The sequence below is a fragment of the Lontra canadensis genome, unplaced genomic scaffold (genome assembly GCF_010015895.1).
Source record: "Lontra canadensis isolate GAN:19392208 unplaced genomic scaffold, GSC_riverotter_1.0 scaffold23, whole genome shotgun sequence".
NCBI lineage: Eukaryota > Metazoa > Chordata > Mammalia > Carnivora > Mustelidae > Lontra > Lontra canadensis.
Genome location: NW_022631017.1, coordinates 11,832,282 through 11,850,460, shown reverse-complemented (window position 1 = coordinate 11,850,460; position 18,179 = coordinate 11,832,282). Strand labels below are relative to the sequence as shown.

Here is an 18,179-nt window from a genome sequence, read left to right as displayed (position 1 = left end):
AGTTAGAGTGGTAAAATGTGCAACATATCTAACAAAATCTGCTTAATTAGTGCCTCGAAGCAAAAAACCATTTCTGCCTTTAATGGGCTACGTCTCTAGAACTTCTCAGTGATGACAGCCAGTACCTCATAGTCTTTTTCCCGTCAGTAATATCTGCACTCAGGCTGAGCAGATGCTCACCTACAGCGTCTCTCCCCAGGTGCTTTGCTGCATGAACTGTCTAACGATGGTGCTCACAAGCAGTTTGACCACTACCTCGAAGAGCTGATCTTGCCCATCATGGTGGGCTGTGCCAAGAAAGGGGAGCGAGAGTGCCACATCGTTGTGCTGACGGATGAGGATTCTGTGGACTGGGATGAAGACCACCCCCCTCCCATGGGGGAGGAATATTCCCAAAGTAGGCACAACCTGCCCGGTGTAGATGTTTTCCACAACAAACGCACTGCCCAGAGTAGCAGCTAGATCCCGGAAGCACCGGGAATATCACTGTTGAGCTGGCGATGAGTACACTCACCTGCACGAGCAGTGTGCTTGCTGCAGGGCTAAAGTTTGTGCTTAGCCTCCATGTACACCTTCCACTGCTGCCCCTGGTGTCCGTGGGAGACGGTGGTAATACTGAGGCCCTTAAATGGCCCTCACTCTTCTCTCTTGCTGGTTTCATTTTTAAATCCTTTGAATTGGTAACAACTCAAAGAGTACAAAAGGATGGATGTATACTGAAAAGTCTTGATCCAACCCTGCCTCACCCACCCGGTTTTCCTCCTCAGTTTTTTTTATATCCTTCAGATGTAATCAGTGCACATACATAAGCAATTACATCCACGGTTTTTCCTTTTCTCCAAATGCTTCCATGTCCTACAGACTGTTCAACACCATGTCTAACATAGAAATCTTCCACGATCTTTTTAATGGCTGTATAGTATTCCACCATGTGACTGTGCTGTGACTGATTTAACTGGCTCTGTTGTTGAACTTTGAAACTATAAATTACAAATGATGCTGCAGTAAATACCTCTTAAACAGTCTTCACACATGTGTATCTCTAGAGAATAATCTTCCTAGAAATGAAATTTGTGTGCCAAAGCTTTGTTATTTCATAATTTTGTAAGTGTTGCTAAATTCTCCATATTACACTTACAAAACAATATATGACAGGTTTGTTTCCCACATCCTCACCAAAACAGTATTTTACTAAACTTCTTTGTCGCACTGATAGGTAAAAAATAGCATTGCATTTATGTTTTAATTTGCATTTCTCATTTCATGATCAACACTTACCATCTTTTTAATTTCTAAAAGCCTTTTAATTTCCTTTTCTATAACTTTATTTATGCTTTTGCTCATTACAGAACTGATTTGTGAAGGCTCTCTATTTGTGACCACTCTATACATAGTAAGAAAATTAGCCCTTTGTAATGTGAGTTGCAGGTATTTTTTTCCAATTGACTTTTGTTTTCTTTTAGCTTAATTACAGTGGTTTTGGCTAAGCAGAGATGTTGTATTTTTAGGTAGTTGAATGTATCAATTTTTATATTATGGCCCCTGGTTTTATGTTGTACCCAGAAAGGTCTTCCCCACCCTGAGACTAGAAGAATTTCTCATGTCGTTTCCTTCTTATGTTTGATCCATTACTTAACATTTCATCTGTGATCCAGCTGAATTTTTTTTCCCATCAGAGTCAGGTATACCTTTCATTAGGCTGATTCTGTTAGCTCATCTCCCTCCTCTTTTAGAAGTCTTTACTCCATGACTAACTCAGTTTTTCTTTTTCCAGTTCTTTATAGCTCCAAGCTCTATAGATTCTTCAAATACATTGAGAATCGTGATGTTGCTAAAACAGTGTTAAAGGAGCGAGGCCTGAAAAATATTCGCATTGGAATTGAAGGTAATAAATATCCCAGTTAGTGTTCAGCTTGCATGGCTCAAGAGAGTAGGCTGTATCTGTAGGCACAGCTTATATCCTTAAAACCCGGCTTTCAGAGGACCTGGAGAATGGGCACAATGAAAACTACATTCCTACCTGTGTGAAGGATTCCTGTTTTTTTTGTTTGTTTGTTTACCCTTATATTTTTCATTTTATTTCTAGTCATAAATGCTTTAAAGCAGCTGCAGGAATAAGTTCGGGTGTACTGCTTCGGGATAAAGAGCAGTGAGGGCGAAGGACACTGGGGGGTAAATGGAGCAGGGCCTGTGGGCTTACCAAGTGAGTGAGCCATTCTACCAGCAGTCTTGGTGAGGATTTTTGGGATCGGGAAGGGTCCTTCTGAAAACTGTAGCTTTGGAGACTCAAAATTTGGATTTATTCCACTACACACCTTTGAGGAATGTCTGTGTGTATTGGTAGAATGGTTTGAAATGGTCATGAGCAGGTGGCTCCCAACCTGTGTTCTCCATGGAAGGGTCTGAGACACTGATTCTTCAAGAATGCTGAAGCCGTCCTGGTCTCCCCTCATGAGTGTTTGACTCTTTTGTTTTGCTATTCTTGCTGTCTCAGTCTTACTACAGAACCCATCAGGTCTTTACTGTGTGTGACTTAGGTTGGAATTGCAGGTGGGAAGAGATTTCTGAGGTCTATTAAACCTCTTTCCATTGTGTCCCTCCTTTGTCACTGGAAACCCCGGGAACGGGGTGATAAGGATTATTCCATTTCCCAGAGCAGCCCATCAGACTGTCGTACCATTAGAACATTCTTCCATGTATCTAGTAGATAACTTCCAATCTCTTCAGTCTTCCTTCTAGTTCTAGCCTCTGAAACTACTCTAAAATTTCTCCCATTTCCATGTGGTAGCCTTTCAGATATTTCAGGCAAATTCCCTGTTTTTTCTTTAAGGTACACATTACATGCTTTCTTAACCTTCTCCTACAGTGTGCTCTCTAAGCACTAGGGTTAGAGACTGGACTTCACCATGGCCTAGTAGGATTTCTCTTCTTTGGCACTGGTGCCTGTAAGTACAGGCTTCTGAAATTACTAAGAGGCTGTTCTTGCCCTGCCATTAGAGGAGATAGAATTTTTGTTACTTCCCTTCCAGGAACAAGACCTACTAACCTGGATGGGTGGGAAGTGAGCATGTAGGATGTTGTTGGGAGTGGCAGGGCATGGTCAGAAGTCATTTCCCCAGCCTTTGAATTTGGGAGGAAATTAATGTGGTCAGAGAAGAGAAAGCGTGGAATCTAGAGTGGGTAACTTCCCGGAGTCATAAGAATGGCCTTCTTCTGTTTCAGGTTATCCTACCTGCAAAGAAAAAATTAAGAGAAGGCCCGGTGGCCGCTCTGAAGTAATCTATAACTATGTGCAGCGCCCCTTTATCCAGATGTCCTGGGAAAAGGAAGAAGGGAAGAGTCGCCATGTGGATTTCCAGTGTGTCCGAAGCAAATCCCTCACTAATCTGGTAGCTGCTGGAGAAGATGTCTTAGAGGACCAGGAGATATTAATGCACCACCCACCTCAAGTGGATGAACTTGACCGGCTAAATGCCCCACTTTCTCAGATGGCATCTAGCGACTTTCAGGATTAGGGCCAGCTGTGGACTGTGCCTCTTCGGAGCCCTTCTCTGTCTGGGATGCCCACAGCCAGTCCTTCCCATGGTTTGTCTCCCCCTGAGTGTCAGGAGACCTGCTTCTCCATCCTTTCCCTTTCTCCCACAATTAGCGTGTGTCCTTGTCATTACTGAAAAGTCTGTGCCTCCAGCAAGGGATAAAAAAGCACTGGTAAATAAGCTACCGGCTTTGCAGCAGCCCTGGTAACTTGAAAAATTTGGGTCTGGTGCCATTTACGGAGTCTTTGCACAACTGCAAAAAGCAGGAAAGGAAGTCAAGGCTCCTATTGCCTCATATTCATCAAAGCTGTCCTCTTATCCTTTATACCTTGTTCTTGGCTTGTTTGTCTTATACCAGGCAAGTTACTTAGCAGCAAAGGGACCAAACCTTAAAAAGAGACAATCTCTAGCTTCCATAAGCAGGCGGTAATAGTATTCTCATTAGGGGTCCGTGAAGATGCCATTCCTGGTGGCCTCTGTGCCCAGACCTGCATCTGGGAAGAACTAGGCTCTCATCTAAAACATTCAAAAGGAGATTTCTTAAGAGTTTAAATTAAGTTTTCTTTTTCATTAATGCAATGAATAGTTCAAAACCACACAGCTTCTTTGACAGAAGTCTAGTAATAGTGTAACAATGTTTATGAAACCTTTTTACGTTCAAGGTTTTTGAGTCTAAAGAAATTATTTGGAATGATCATTTGTAATGAAATTCACAACTCAAGTAGAAGAACCTGTTCAGATTAGGCCACTTTGATTATCATGGCTTGGAATGTGGTGTGAAGCCACAGGTCTTCTCCCTAAGCAGCACATTGCTGTGAGTGTGGCTGGGAAACTTTCCTTAGATGATGTGACTGAAAGGCTTGCAAGAGATGGGCAGAAATTTCTCACAAGCGCTCTGTTTCTCCATAGACCTGTAAAAGCTCCAGGGAAGAGGGCATTTGGGGTGAAGCTGGGTAGGGAAACATCACTTGCCCAGCCCTTGTCCCAGTGCAGGATTTTTCTTTGTATTTCTTTGTATATTCTTTACATACTGTGGGATTTTTTTTGGATCAGGATATTTGTCCTTGAAGTAGCCTATCACACTGCTCACACTGGGTTAGAAAACCATACTACTGTCATCCCCAAAGGACAGATGAATTGAAGGGGTATTAGGCCTAGTAATTTTGTTTGATCTGTTGGCTCCGTTAATAATGCATGGTGTGTGACAACCCAGACCATTCCTCCCAGTACTGAACCATTTTCCCTTGTGTCCTCATGGCTATTAACAGCAGAGCTAAATTTAGAGTCTAGAGTCAGATGTTAAGTGTCTAGGGATAATCTATTTTATGGTAAAGGTTGGCCTTCTAATCACCTACCCAGAGCCTTTACTCATCACAGATTTCAAAAAGGTACATAGATTCCTTTAAGTTCTTTAAGATAACGTGACTAGTTTTCTTAAATTCCATTTCCTTAAGATACCATAGGGCAAGTTGGGTGATTCCATTTTGACTGCCCTAGTTGTAGTCCTCCAAAGGTAAAGTCAGATGGGTGTCAAAAGCTGCTCTTTCCAGGCTTGAAGAACAAGAATGTTTGTAAGAAGTGTGTTTTCTGTGCATGTGACCACAATCACAGTGGAGATCGATGCTCCATTTGTTATTCAGAAAATAGTAGTAGTAGGGGTTAAACTGAGCCATCTCCCGCCCAGAGTTCTGACTACCACTAGCATCTAGCTTGTAAGGCTGATGGTAAGGGTTAAAGTTTAGGGTGAGGGTTTTTTGTAGCCAGAGGGTAATTTTATGTCTGTGAAACTCCTTGACTCCTATTTGAGGTCAGGTTTGTCTTTGACCATGCCAGTATTTCATTCTTCCCCACTGATAGGTGTCTAGCCCAGATAATCATTTAATGGTGCTTCCTTTCTGCTTCTCAGTTGACTTCCTTCCATGCCACCACAAAGGACATTTGAATGAACTGTGTTAGTCTAGCAAGTGTAACTTCTGTTCTCCAGCTTCTCTATTAACATTCAAGTGTGAACATGCGGCAGCTAACACTCTAAAACCAGTTAGTCCTTGCTTAGGTAAAAAGCCAGTTATGAAAGTATGGCGTGTACTTTGCACTCTGTTCTATGTAAGTGATTAATTTCCTCAGGCTTTCAAGAAATAGATCTCCCTCTCTCCCTCCACCACCCAAACTGGGTTAATGTGCTTTTGGCCCCAACCCATGGGGTGAACTGGAAATCTATACAGGTAAACCTGCCAGTGTCACTAGATGGTGGTGATGAAGGGAAAAGTGGGGCCCACGGGTCCCTTCTGGTGAAGAGGGAGGTCTCTTCTGCACCCACCACCCTCCCGGCTTGGAGCCCAGCATCACTGATTTAGTAGCTCCCCTTAGCCATAGCTGCTCTGTTCCTGGGGCCAACACAGTCCATGATGGCAGGACCGCTCAGTCCCCACAGGGACAAGGGCTGGGGTGCAGTTATTCCCTTCAGGGTCCATTACTGGCCAGCTGGGCAAGAGCTATTTCTAATAAAGGTGGAACTCAGGTTTGCTGGGTCTTTTGTTTTTCTTCTAAGTGCCTAAATAAGTAAGCCAGGCTGTGTATACTGAACCATCTTCATAAGATGGTTTTGCTCAGACTGTCTTACTCAGAGGTAGCTCAGCAAGCCAAGAGGAACCTGAATTTGAGATTTAGAATGCATCATTATCGTGTATCATTGATTGGGAAACATTTGGCATTGAGCTGGAGAGTGGGCAGAGTGTTAACGTGTGTCTGGTGAGATGATCATGGTTTCTCCAAAGTGGAGGAAGAATATTGAAAAGATGACAGCAAAAATGGTAAGGAAGCTAGAAAGTACATTTACTGTGTAATACATAATAGCAAATATTATTTTACGCTAAATTCCAAGAAACCAGTATGTCATCTAATGTATACAGGTCTATGAAAATACTGTGGAATAAGCCCAGGAAGGAAGGATATATTTTCAGAAAACAATTGGCACAGGCTTTAAGTCAAATTGTCAAAGTGTGATATGGAGTCTTTTAAATCAAGTTTCAATAGAAAGTTAAGAATCAAAGGGTTTTAGTAATTTATTCAATGCCACTTCTTGCCATTGTTTTGAAATTGTTAAAACGGGCATACGAGTTCAGAAAGCATACCTGCTGCCTTCACTGGGGGACACGGAGCCACATTCGTGCTCTGGGTGGGATCACTTCTGCAGGAGAACATTACATATTCTCTTAAATTTAGGCAAAATGCTTGTAGATTTTGCCTCTTTACTTTGTATTTACTTTTTTAAATTGCACTTGTTCACCTACAGTGTTTACGAAATCCTTTATGTGGGATGCTTTTTCTATAATAAAATATTATCATTTGTGTCCATGTTGTTTTTTTAGCAGAAAATAAAGCTAAAAGTCAAGATGTTCAAAGAGACCCAAAGCAGCAGCATCTTGACTGCCCAGAACAGAACCTCTTTTCCTGTGGGGCCACAGGGTCACTTTGAGCCAGGGCATGCCTTTCCCATTCTGTCTATAACTCACAGTTCCAGAACCCTAATAGTCTGCTTTCTTGAGTTCCTGGCTAATTTACATTCAAGACCTCCTGAATCCTCAAATCCAACCACATAGGACCCCCATAAAGCCAAGTATAAATCTGGAATGTAAGAGGACTCATAGACTTTTATGTTCTGGTTTTAAACAAGCGAGGAGCCATGGCAGGAATGAAAGGCAGTTCCCTTGGAAACATTGCTGTAAAGCTTCTGGCTCCTCCTCTGATCTGATTTGGCCCAACTCTAGTCAGGTGCCTCTGGAGTTCCTCAGCTCACTTAGCCTGGGAGCTTATTGGTGATCCAACTTCATGGGGCACTAAAGCCAGCATCTCCCCGGCAGGCCCGCCTTTACCAGCAAAGGTTAAGGACATGCTCTGAAGACAAGACCCGCTCGGTATATTCTGTGCCAAGCACTGCACGACCACAGGGACACAATGACCAGAACATAGTTCCTCTCCTAGGGGTTTTTATACTTGCGGGGAAAACAGATCTATGAATAGTCCAGGTCACTCAGGAAACCCAAAATGATAGAGCAGCCAGTTTTTACCATGAGGAGAGTTCACAAGCGAATTCTAGAAGTGATACAGGAAGCAAGTCATGAAGAATGAATACTAGTTGTCTTGGATCCACGAACATGCAGGGAGGAGGTATTTCAGACCAATTAACTATGAGCAAAGATGCACAGGTGAAATGATCAGGGAAGATGGGGTGATGGGATGATGCAGAGATGAAGCCAGAGTGAGGAACGACCCTTCTACCTCAAAGGTGTTTGCTCTCATTTATATAAACGACTGGGAGCCTGAAAGGGTTTTATGCAGGAGAATGACATGATCAAACCTGAAAGTTGAATTTCTTTGGCAGCATGGAGGGCAGTGGACTTGAAAGGGGAAGGACCAGGGACAAAGAGTTCAGCTAAGGGGTCACTGCAGTAGATGTAGCAAGAAACGAAAGCACTGGTGGAACGGGTGGTCATGCCCCAGAGTTGTGCCTGTTTACGACAGGAGCTGTATAAGACGTTTCCAGCTGGACAGCTGAGTAGACGGAGTCAAAAAGGCAATGGGATGCAAGAGGAGCTCCATTTGGAGTAGTGTTAGTTTGAACCTGAACAAGGCCTTCCAGATGGTGATGTCTAAGGGCTCTTGGCTATATGGGATCTAGAGTTCTGGGGATGGAGCTGCAAAGCTGGTCACCTTGATGACCTCACCACAAAAAATGGGAGCTGAAGCCACGGTGTTGGGGAGATCACTGAGATCACATGAGTAAAAAGAGGGCAAAGGCATTGCTTGGATGATTACTAGCATTTAAGTGGTGGCGAGGGAAAGAAGTCGGGTAAGAACAGTTTTTTGCAGGTTTTTTTGAAGTTAACAGTATGCTGTGTGCAACAGGTTGATCAAGTAAGATGAGGGCTGAAGGGGTGCCTGGGTGACTCAGTCGGCTAAGCAAGATGCCTTTGGCTCAGGTCCTGATCCCAGGGTCACAGGATCGAACCCCACACTGGGGCTCCCTGCTCAGCGGGAAGCCTGCTTCTGCCTCTGCCTCTGCCCCTCTTCCCCCTGCTCTCCTCTCTCAAATAAATAAAATCTAAAAAAAACAAAAACCCACAATGAGGGCTGAAGGGAAGCCAATGGCTACGGCAGTCAGGACATGCATGACCAGAGGAATGACTATGAAAATGAATAGTATGCTTTATACCTGGGATAATGAAAACATGTTTTCACATTAAGGACAGAAATTAGATGAGGTGAAGTGGAAGAGGGAAATGAGGAAGTAACAAAGACCCCAGAGTGTTCCTTCCAAAGTAATAACTTCACGCCTCTGCCGTAGCACAAGACCAAACCTACTGGCCTCCAAAATCCTGGGCTGTATCACCTCTACAAGTCACTGCAACTAAAAAACTTCTGGAAGCTTCCCTCAGCTTCCCTAACAACTCTAGGTCAGCTTCACAGTACTGCTACACCGTGGTACTGCGTGCTGTTAAGCCACTTGGTGGGAATTCTCCAACTGCTCTGCAGTTCAGGCCCATGATAGGCTCCCCAGTGCCTCCCAGAGTGCCCAGCACTGTGCTCTGTGTGTGATGGATGCTTCAGTATGATTTGGGCTGAAAGTATGCCTGAAAATGCATCATGGCGGTTGTTTTTAGGTCAGTGTTGGCTTTCACAGGTCATTCCAGGGAAATGTAAACTACCTTGCAAAGGAAACTACCATCCATTGAATCCTTTGAGTTCAAGAAAAAATACCATTTGAGGCTACACGCAGAGGCCCAGGAGAGACAAACGGGAGAGAGTGAAACCCGAATACGCCTTCCATATAAGCTATTCAGAGAGGACAGCATTAGCAGTTGATGGCAGAGAACTCCTATTATGCCATACAGATGAGCTTGGAACCTGCGACCTGCTATTCAGAGCCTGAACATTAATCCCAAAGGAACTCATCCGTAGCTTACTTTTGGAAAGTAATTCTAAAAAGAAACAGGTACTGGGGGGCAGCTGGCTGGCTCAGTTGGTAGAGAGTGTGACGCTTGATCTCAGTCAGGGTCGTGAGTTCAAGCCCAATGTTGGGTGTGGAACCTACTTTGAAAAACCTAAAAAAAAAAAAAAACAGGTACTGAAGAAAATCCTGATGCACCCCTGAATGAAGAGGAGACTGGGTGGACATCAGTATGCAGCTTCACTTCTGTGGGCAATATGGTTCGAGTCCTATTTCCTAAGCCCCCCTTAAGAGAATAGGAAGCAGAACTATCTGCAAGGAGGACCAATACCAAACCAATGGTTTCCAACATATTTCTTGAAATCCTTAAGTTTTGCAAAGACAACATACATTCTGGCTGCGTTCAACTTCCTCCTGCCCGCACTTCAGACCCTGGACAGCCTTCGCTCTTTTTGCCTCTTTCTGAGGCTCCTCTTCCTAACCCAGAGAAGGGGCTAATGAGGGGACCCCACAGGACTCCTGCTCTGGTGGACCCAGAGGGCTCGGCAGAAGTCCCGTCCTGAGAGCCTGTGAGGTTCCTGGTCAACCCCAGGTTGGGTAAACAGCTGTACGAATGTCCACCAACTGACAGCACTTGTCAGCAGGTGCCCCCTTAGCCTGGGAGAGCCCACTGTCCCGCAAGCCTGAGCCGGGTGGGAAGAACACATGCAGCCAACAGAAGATGGGTCTTTTCGTACAAACCAACTCAGAAGACTCCTTCTCAGGGAAAAAACCAGGCCCCAGCCTCCCTGAGACAGAAAAGCATGTTGCCTAAACATGGTGATGAAGTGTTCCAAAGATACACAAACGGGTTCAAAGAAGCCACCAGCAATCTGGTCCCTTTCAGTTACAAGCCACATTTGCTTTATTTTTTTTTTTTCCTTTAAGATTTTATCTATTTGAGAGAGAGCGCAAGCAGGATGGGGGGGCGGGAGGGCAGAGGGAGAGGGAGAGGGAAAAGCAGGCTCCCTGCTGAGCAGAGAGCCCAGTGTGGGGCTCGATCCCAGGACCCTGAGATCATGACCTGAGCTGAAGGCAGACGCTTAATCGACTGAGCCACCCAGGCGCCCCCGCATTTGCTTTAAAACACATCATAGTCACACTGTTTTCACACTGTTTATTCAGAAGTCTAAAATGTGGGCATTTTCCCCTAAAACAAATCATCCCCTGCCACTCCCCACGCACAGACTATCACCACTCCTGTGAACTTTTCTCTACCGTGCTTACCACACATACTTGCAAAAACACCTGGGGGTCAAAACCTCAACTATTTGGTAATACAACGGAACTACAAAGTGACACAAAAGAATCTCATTTACTTCCTTTTCACTAGCAGACCATGAATGAAAGATTAAGGGGCAAACATTACCTTCATCCAAAGTTAATACTTCCCTAATATTCTCTTTTTTCTTCCTCTAAGACATTAACACCCAAAGCAGTTTCATTTACTACTATAACTCTGATATCCCATTTTTCATTTCTGAATGGCTCAGCCAGGACATACTTTCAAGTTGATCTTATCCTCAAGACTGGCAGAAAGCGGCCTCCCAGCTACAGCTTGGCCATGACGCTTTGCAACAGGCAAAATCACCACACAGGTGCAAATGATGCTTTCAGAGTTATCAACAATTTTAAAATAATGCATTAATATGGAGCCTCCACATTTTTCTGATGCAGCAAAATTCCTCTGAAGGTGGTGGCATCTGTGAAAGAAAAGGCACTTTGTGCTAAAATTCCGAGGGTCTCTCTTGAGAATGCCACAGCAGAGGCCTGGTCAGCCCAGGCTGTAGGCTACCCTTTAGGGTAGAGAGGAGCATCCCCCAGGAAGGCATCTGCAAAGGAAATATCTGTAATCATGATTCCAAGGCAAAATGGTTACTTAAATTGGAGAGGACAAATACAAAGACCAAGAGAAGACAAAGCACAGTTGCACCAAGGACTGGGGAGTGAACTTTACAGGGATTGGCAGGCTGGCTCTGCACTTTCTATTGGGCTGGTTCCTTCGCTTCCAAGGAGGTTCTGGAGACCGAGCAGGAGCAGCACCTTAGCCAAGAGAGTTCCAGGCCTGCTGCCTCAGCCTGGACTCTCCCCGCTGTGTTCCTAGGATCAGAGTGAGTTCCTGATGGCAGCACCTGTGGCTACTGCTGGTCCACGACAACATCCGTCTGAGAGATTTTCTGATCCAGCCGTGAAGAGATGGGAAGGGTTTGCCACATGATCTGGCAATCCCTGGCAAAGCCCAGTGGCTCGGGTCTTCTGAGATCGACAATGGATCACACTAGTATCCCCCATCAACACTCAGAAAAGCAGCACGAGTGTTTTAGACGGGCAGGAGGAGAGAAATCGATGGATTGAGGGTCTTTATCCTAGTACCATAAATAAAGTGCACCATGAATGGAGGCTAACAGGAGCCACTCGCCCCAGGCCGAGGTACAGGGAGAAACCACCATCACCACCCACTCAGAGGATGGTGGATCATTTCCTTCAGCCAGAGTGCTGGCTACTGAGGCTTTTGTTATTGCTTTATTTCCTTAGTACTATGGAACTTTTAGCTGTAAAGGAAAAAGAAATACTTGGTGGGCTTGGCAGAAAGCACGTCTGTCATAAAATCACAGAAATTGGCTGACAGTAAGTCTATGTTACAATCTCAGTAATGTTTGATGATGGCTGTTGTTTCTTCTTCATTCTGATGAACATAGGAAAAAAAGTTTTTCAAAACATCTATCAAATTGGCTCAGGAGGCTTCTAGAGAAGCAGTACAGCTGTTATGGCCGATGTGGTAGGAATGGTTGTCTCTGTTCTACAGGTTTCCAGTGTATTATGGAAGAGAATTCACTTACTGTCACATTCAGGAGAGTTTACCATGACACACTGGGGGGTTCCATAAACTTCTTGGAAACTCTTTCAAAAGAGTGTGTGAGAGGAAAACCGTGATGATGTACCAATAACTCCGCTCCACTGAGAATTCTGTTTCAAGGATACTATTTGGCTGCTTTCATGTAGGAAGGTATTGCCCCCCCGAGCCGTCAGGCCCTCAAAGCGCTTGTATGTGTAATTGATGAAGACCCAGTCTTTGTTCTTGTAGTCAGTCTCAGGGTGATTACTGGTAGCCACTGGGAAAGAAACAGATGTGAGAGTTGATTCACTGTCTTACCCCGAGGGACTACTCAGTCCCGAGGATATGACATTGGGAAGAAGGGAACCACAGTTTCTACTTGGGAAAAATTGTTTTTCAATCTGCGAATCTTCTACATTTGCTTATCTATGTTCTTTGAACCTCCTATTTTTCACAAATATTTTTAAAGTTTTACTTCCCCATTTCTGTCACTTCAGGTTACCTAACCTTTCATTTAATAAATAAAAACAAAAGAAAAAAACCTTATGATTTCCCCACCCCGTCCAGCAGCTGAGCATGGGAGTCTGTATTCATTCTCTGTTGAATAGGGCGCCACTGCTCCCCAGCACCAGCACTAGAAAACACTTAAAAAGAACGTGAAGAACTAAGATTCCTCTGGCTGACCTATAAACACAACCCCCAGACTGAGGGGCAATAATGTGCTTATAATGCAGCAGGAGGCACTGTTGGTGATGTTACCTGTTGGCTTAAGAATGTCAGATTCTGGAAACTCATCGAAGTTTGAGGTATCATCAATGCTTTTGATCTCAATAGATATTGCAGCAGGTCTCTCTCTGCCAAGAACAGACATGATTACTATGGTTAGTAACCATGTGGATCACAGCTAATTAAGTCTTTCTCTACAGATCCCCCTGGCCCGACATGGGGAGAATATCCACTGGCGGGCAGCAGCTATTTTCTCTGAAAAGCTTCTGACACTGAGCAACCATGCCACCTGGCCACATCCAGACAAAATGAGAAAATAGAACTAACAATGACCTATAGCTGGAAAGAAAGACAAAAATCATGAGAAAAATTAAAATCCAAAGTTAATGCACTGCCCTCATGACTGTAAAAAGGGGAACTAACCCTTTGGGCGCCCGCCCCCTCAGGTGGGGTTCTGTCCTTCTACTGGAGGTGATAACGAAGAAAGGGTTAAAAACGTGGCAAAAAGGAGCCAAAGGTAAAACTCTGAATAATGCAAATCAGAACTCAATTATGGAAGACAGGACAATGTCTTCACCTTTGGTCTGGCAACTGCCCAATGCCAAGCGCCAGGTGAGAAGGGCTGCTACAGGCCACCCTCCACAGCCCTCCACAGCCCCTGAGGTGGCCAGCTCACTCTCCCTCCACACGCCCCTTCTGACTCCAGCTTCCTATGGCCAGGGACAGCCCTGCTGGCAGCTCCCAACACTACAGAAGTTGGTGTGTTCTAGGTAAGAGCAAGGGCAACAAACTTCTTAGGCTCCCTTCACCATGGAACTCAAATGTCACTTCACTCAGGAAATAACATCCCTGGCATATGGCTGACGGGAAGCCCCAGCTCCCAATCCTCACCAAGAAGGAAAATCAAGAGAAGCCCCTGAGTTTCTAAGAAGCCCTCTTCCCTTACCTGGTTTGCCAATAATGGTGCTTCTAAATTAGTATGAAGCAAATTACAGCCTTTCTGAAATAATCCTGAAAGTTTTTATATGGATATACCTGATATGTTCCCAGTCAACGCCTTCAAAAAAAGAATTACTTTTGATTTCCTCAACTCCAGGGGCTCCAATTCTATGTTCCCACTCACAGCAGAATCTGGAAAAGACAGAAGCCTTTCAGCATACCTCACATAATCTCTTTGGAAAAAGAAAAGGAATAACCTCCCTCCCCCCACCTTTTTTTTAAAGAGAGAAATGGGAGAAAGCAGGGGACAGACCTGGGTAATAATTTAAGTTTAAAAAAAAAATGAATTCACTCATGTCAAAAAACCTGGATGGGAGGTGGGGGAGATGTTCTCTGACGAATACCTCAAAATTAGATCCTTGGCTTTCTCAGAGATAGGAACTTCCGGAGGAAAAGTCAAAGTTTCTTTCCAGTTCATCACCTTCTTATATGTCTCTTGAGGGGTCTCAGAACAGAAAGGTGGGTAGCCTGTAATAAAAAAGGAACTTCGGAGCTTTCACACTCCAGAACTTTGAATCTGACAAAGAGCATTCTCCTTAATATGATTCTATACATCTTTCGCCCGCCACATAACCTCTTCCGTGACTTCCATTCATTCCAGAAAACATCTAAACTAATTTTTCATTTTCCCCTCCAACTCCTAAGCCCAAAGTGAATTTGTGCTTCTGGTGCCACAAGGGAAGCAGCTAACAGCTGAAGCTGGAAAAGGAAAGGAGGACAAGCACAGCATTGCACATGTGCACACTGTGCTCCAAGAAGAAATGAAAGGATGAAAGAATATCACTGAGAAACGACCTTGTTCTAGGAATATCCTTATATAGGTAAAGTGCTAAACAAGTTGAATAGGAAAAAAGCATAGGTTTTAAAGATGATCACCATGCCTCTTCTTGAGAACAACAGACAAGGGGATAAATACTCTCAGACCATATTACTTGGCATGGCCTCCACACAGATCATATCCACCTCCACAGGCATCCATCCAAAGTTCCCAAAGACAGCGCAGCCAGAAGCCATACTAGTCAGCCGCCGACTCACGCACTCAGGACTGCCATGGACACACTTCCTCTCCTCGTGCTCTCGGGCATATGGCCACCCACCCCGCCACAGTGTCCCCTAAATACACAGACACACCATACCAATAAGAGGGAGAGAGATCAGAGTGTTCCATGCTCTGAAGGCTTAGAGAGAGGAAGGGGTCAGCAAGAAAGTAAAAAGTACGTGAGGCCAACGCCCAGTTCAAGTTCTCACATACAATGAAGTGGAAGAAATGCTAGAGACTGAAAGAGCTGCTAGGAGAGGATGAAAAAGGGGAAGAAGAACAGGATAAATGAACAACAAAGCAACCACAAGGTGCCAGGAAGCCAGACACTAAAGTTGACTATTTGAAGGCCACAAGCTTTCTACCTACGAGACTTCACGTTAAAAGACAAGAGGGGAAAAGTGCTTAGATCACCCCCAACTGAAAAAGTCTATTATCAATATGGGACTCTTTCCTGGCTTTACAGAAAAAGTCCTCTGAAAGCATGCAACTTACCGATGAGCATCTCATACATGATCACCCCAAGCGACCACCAATCACAGAGCTTGTTGTACCCGGTCTGCATGAACACCTCAGGAGCAATGTAGTCAGGAGTGCCTACCGTGGAGAAGGCCTGAAACACGTACCATACATCAGGGGGGCCCCGCAGGCAGGAGGGTGCCCAGAGTTCTGTTCTAGAGACCAAAGGTTCCAAGCACCACCTACAGCTACCCACAAACTAACTGAGCAGGATACCCCGTAGCTTCACGGCAAGACTTATTTGCCAGAGCACTTCCAAAACAAACAATAACGCTTGGTCAGGGAGGCAAGAGACCCTTCCTAAATACAGCCAAAGCCCATGGTCGATCAGGACAGAGGTATCCATCTTAACAACTCGTACCGTGATTTACTGAGCACCCAGTGAGTGAGTGCCCGGCTCCATACTTCTTGTATATGTCGGAGCCTATTTCGTCCTGACACAACTTAGCAAAGGACTTTACCAGAAGATAAAAAAATATGACGCCCAAAACAGCTTTGTTCATGGGCTCAGGACTAATTAAGTGGCAGAACCCAGTTTGAAAATGAAATACCTTGTCTAAATTATCCCTTTTTCTGTTATAAATATTCCTTGATTTGGCAAAGTTAGAAAGGGAATCTTTATTATTACAAGTTACTCATATCCTATAGGTTAGAAATTTATGTCTATTTACCAAACGTACTCATTTATCTAAATAGTTCTTAGGGGAATCTTTTCTAAATTCAAGTAATCTACTCTCATATACCAGGACTACAATACTCAAAGCCTGCCAGTGTGCTCAGCATTTGGGGGTTTATCACATAGAAGGCTCTAATCTAAGCACTTTGACATTATAGAATTTCTAACATAAAAAAATAACACCTGTGTTGTCTTTTGAAAATGTTTATTACAGAATGCTGCAAACATACAGAAAAAAAAAAAAACAGCATACAATACACGTGTACCTATTGCCCATATTAAAGAGAGGTTAATCATCTGCCATATTTGTTGTAGCTCAGTTGTTGTTTTTTTTTTTAAAGACAAAAACTATAGGAACAATTAAAACCATAGTCCTTCCTCCTTCCCTACTGAAGTCAAAACCACCCTGAATTGCTGTGCTATGCTTGTATGAAGATTTGCATAAGTGACATAATATTACTTCTTGAATATTTCCACTTTTAATAAAGGGTTTCACTTGGTACTCGTTAGTCTACAATGCTACAACTTGTGTTGACTCAACATTGTGATTTTGCCATTTATTCAGGTAGCTCTGGTTCATCCATTTCACTGCTATACACGTACTCCATTATACAAATGTCACGATGTTTTGTTTTTTATCCATTCTCCTGTGGCTTCCAATGTCTCACTATGACAACACCTGAATAAACACTCCTGTGACCCCTCTTGGCCACTAGAGCAAGAATTTCTCTACCAGGAGGAGTACCACTGGGTCTTGCATTATGAACATCTTCAACTTAGACATCTTCCAACTGTCCTCCAAAGTGTTTATACCTATTTAAACACCTGCTGTGGGGATGAGCTCCTGGTGTTCCATATCTCACCAACACCTGGTTCTGTCAGACTTTTTAATTTTTGCCAATCTGATGAATATGAAATGGGATCTTGCTGTTTTAATTTACATTTCCTTTATTTCTAGAAAGGTTGATCATGTATTCATTCACTGATTAGCCAATTAGGTCTTTTTTCTCTGAATTCTAGTTTGGATCCTTTGCCCGTTCATTTTTTAGTTGCATTATCTTTTTTCTTATTGATTTGCAGGAATTCTCTATGAATCCAGGGCATTAATCCTGATTCAGGACATAATCCTTTACATATTGGAAATAACTTCTCCCAGTGTGAGGATTATCATTTTTATTACGGTTTTTAAGTGCTGTTATATATGATATATACCAAAAAATGTGTAATAATCAAGTTATGAAGCATAATAATGAATAACCATGAGTTCAACTAAAGAAATGAGTCATTAGTAATGTCATTAGAACTAAACATGCACTCCTCTCCCTCCCATCCTCCTGCCTTTCCTAACCCCTATGGTTCAATTTTGTTTATCATTCCTCTGCTTTTAAAAAATTACTTAATTTTGCCCCACATCTGTATCTAAATGAGATCTTAGCTTTATTTTGGGACTTTGCAATTTGGGATCATTCTACATGCATCTTCTGCTCCTTGATTTTTTTCTTCTCAACATTTTGTTCCTGAAATTGATCCATGATGTTCCATGTAGCTGTAATCAATTCCTTTCACTGCTGTAAAATATTTTACCCCACAGTGTAACCATTTTCTGTCAGTGGGACACAGGGTTATTTCCAGTTTTTTGTTATTACAAAAATGTAATAAACATTCTTATAAATGGCTCCTGGTTCACAAGCGCAAATTTTTTCAGACCATATGACTATAGGTAGAATCGCTGGGTTGTAGGATATGTACATGAACTATAACATAATTCCAAAGTAGTGGGACCATATATGGCTTATCATTTGTTTATGTCTTTCCATATATAAAGGGGTTTTTTTCTTTAAAGTCAAATTTTCCTTTATGAT

General features: G+C 43.4%; 2 protein-coding genes across 4 annotated transcripts in view; one reads left to right on the top strand and one right to left on the bottom strand.

The window, feature by feature from the left end:
* The window catches only part of KCTD20 (potassium channel tetramerization domain containing 20), a 32,329-nt gene extending 25,443 nt beyond the window's left edge, over positions 1 to 6,886 (top strand). For all 3 annotated transcript variants that reach the window (XM_032862363.1, XM_032862364.1, XM_032862366.1), the window contains 3 exons: positions 200 to 397; positions 1,775 to 1,885; positions 3,223 to 6,886. In XM_032862363.1, the coding sequence (XP_032718254.1) occupies positions 200 to 397; positions 1,775 to 1,885; positions 3,223 to 3,515 (602 nt within the window). In that variant the 3' untranslated portion in view covers positions 3,516 to 6,886. The remainder of the gene's footprint in view (positions 1 to 199; positions 398 to 1,774; positions 1,886 to 3,222) is intronic.
* Positions 6,887 to 10,619: 3,733 nt separating this feature from the next.
* The window catches only part of STK38 (serine/threonine kinase 38), a 40,977-nt gene continuing 33,417 nt past the window's right edge, over positions 10,620 to 18,179 (bottom strand). The window contains 6 exon segments of the mRNA XM_032862362.1: positions 10,620 to 12,539; positions 12,541 to 12,635; positions 13,118 to 13,212; positions 14,120 to 14,215; positions 14,428 to 14,551; positions 15,618 to 15,735. Coding sequence (XP_032718253.1) covers positions 12,504 to 12,539; positions 12,541 to 12,635; positions 13,118 to 13,212; positions 14,120 to 14,215; positions 14,428 to 14,551; positions 15,618 to 15,735 — 564 coding nt within the window. The 3' untranslated portion in view covers positions 10,620 to 12,503.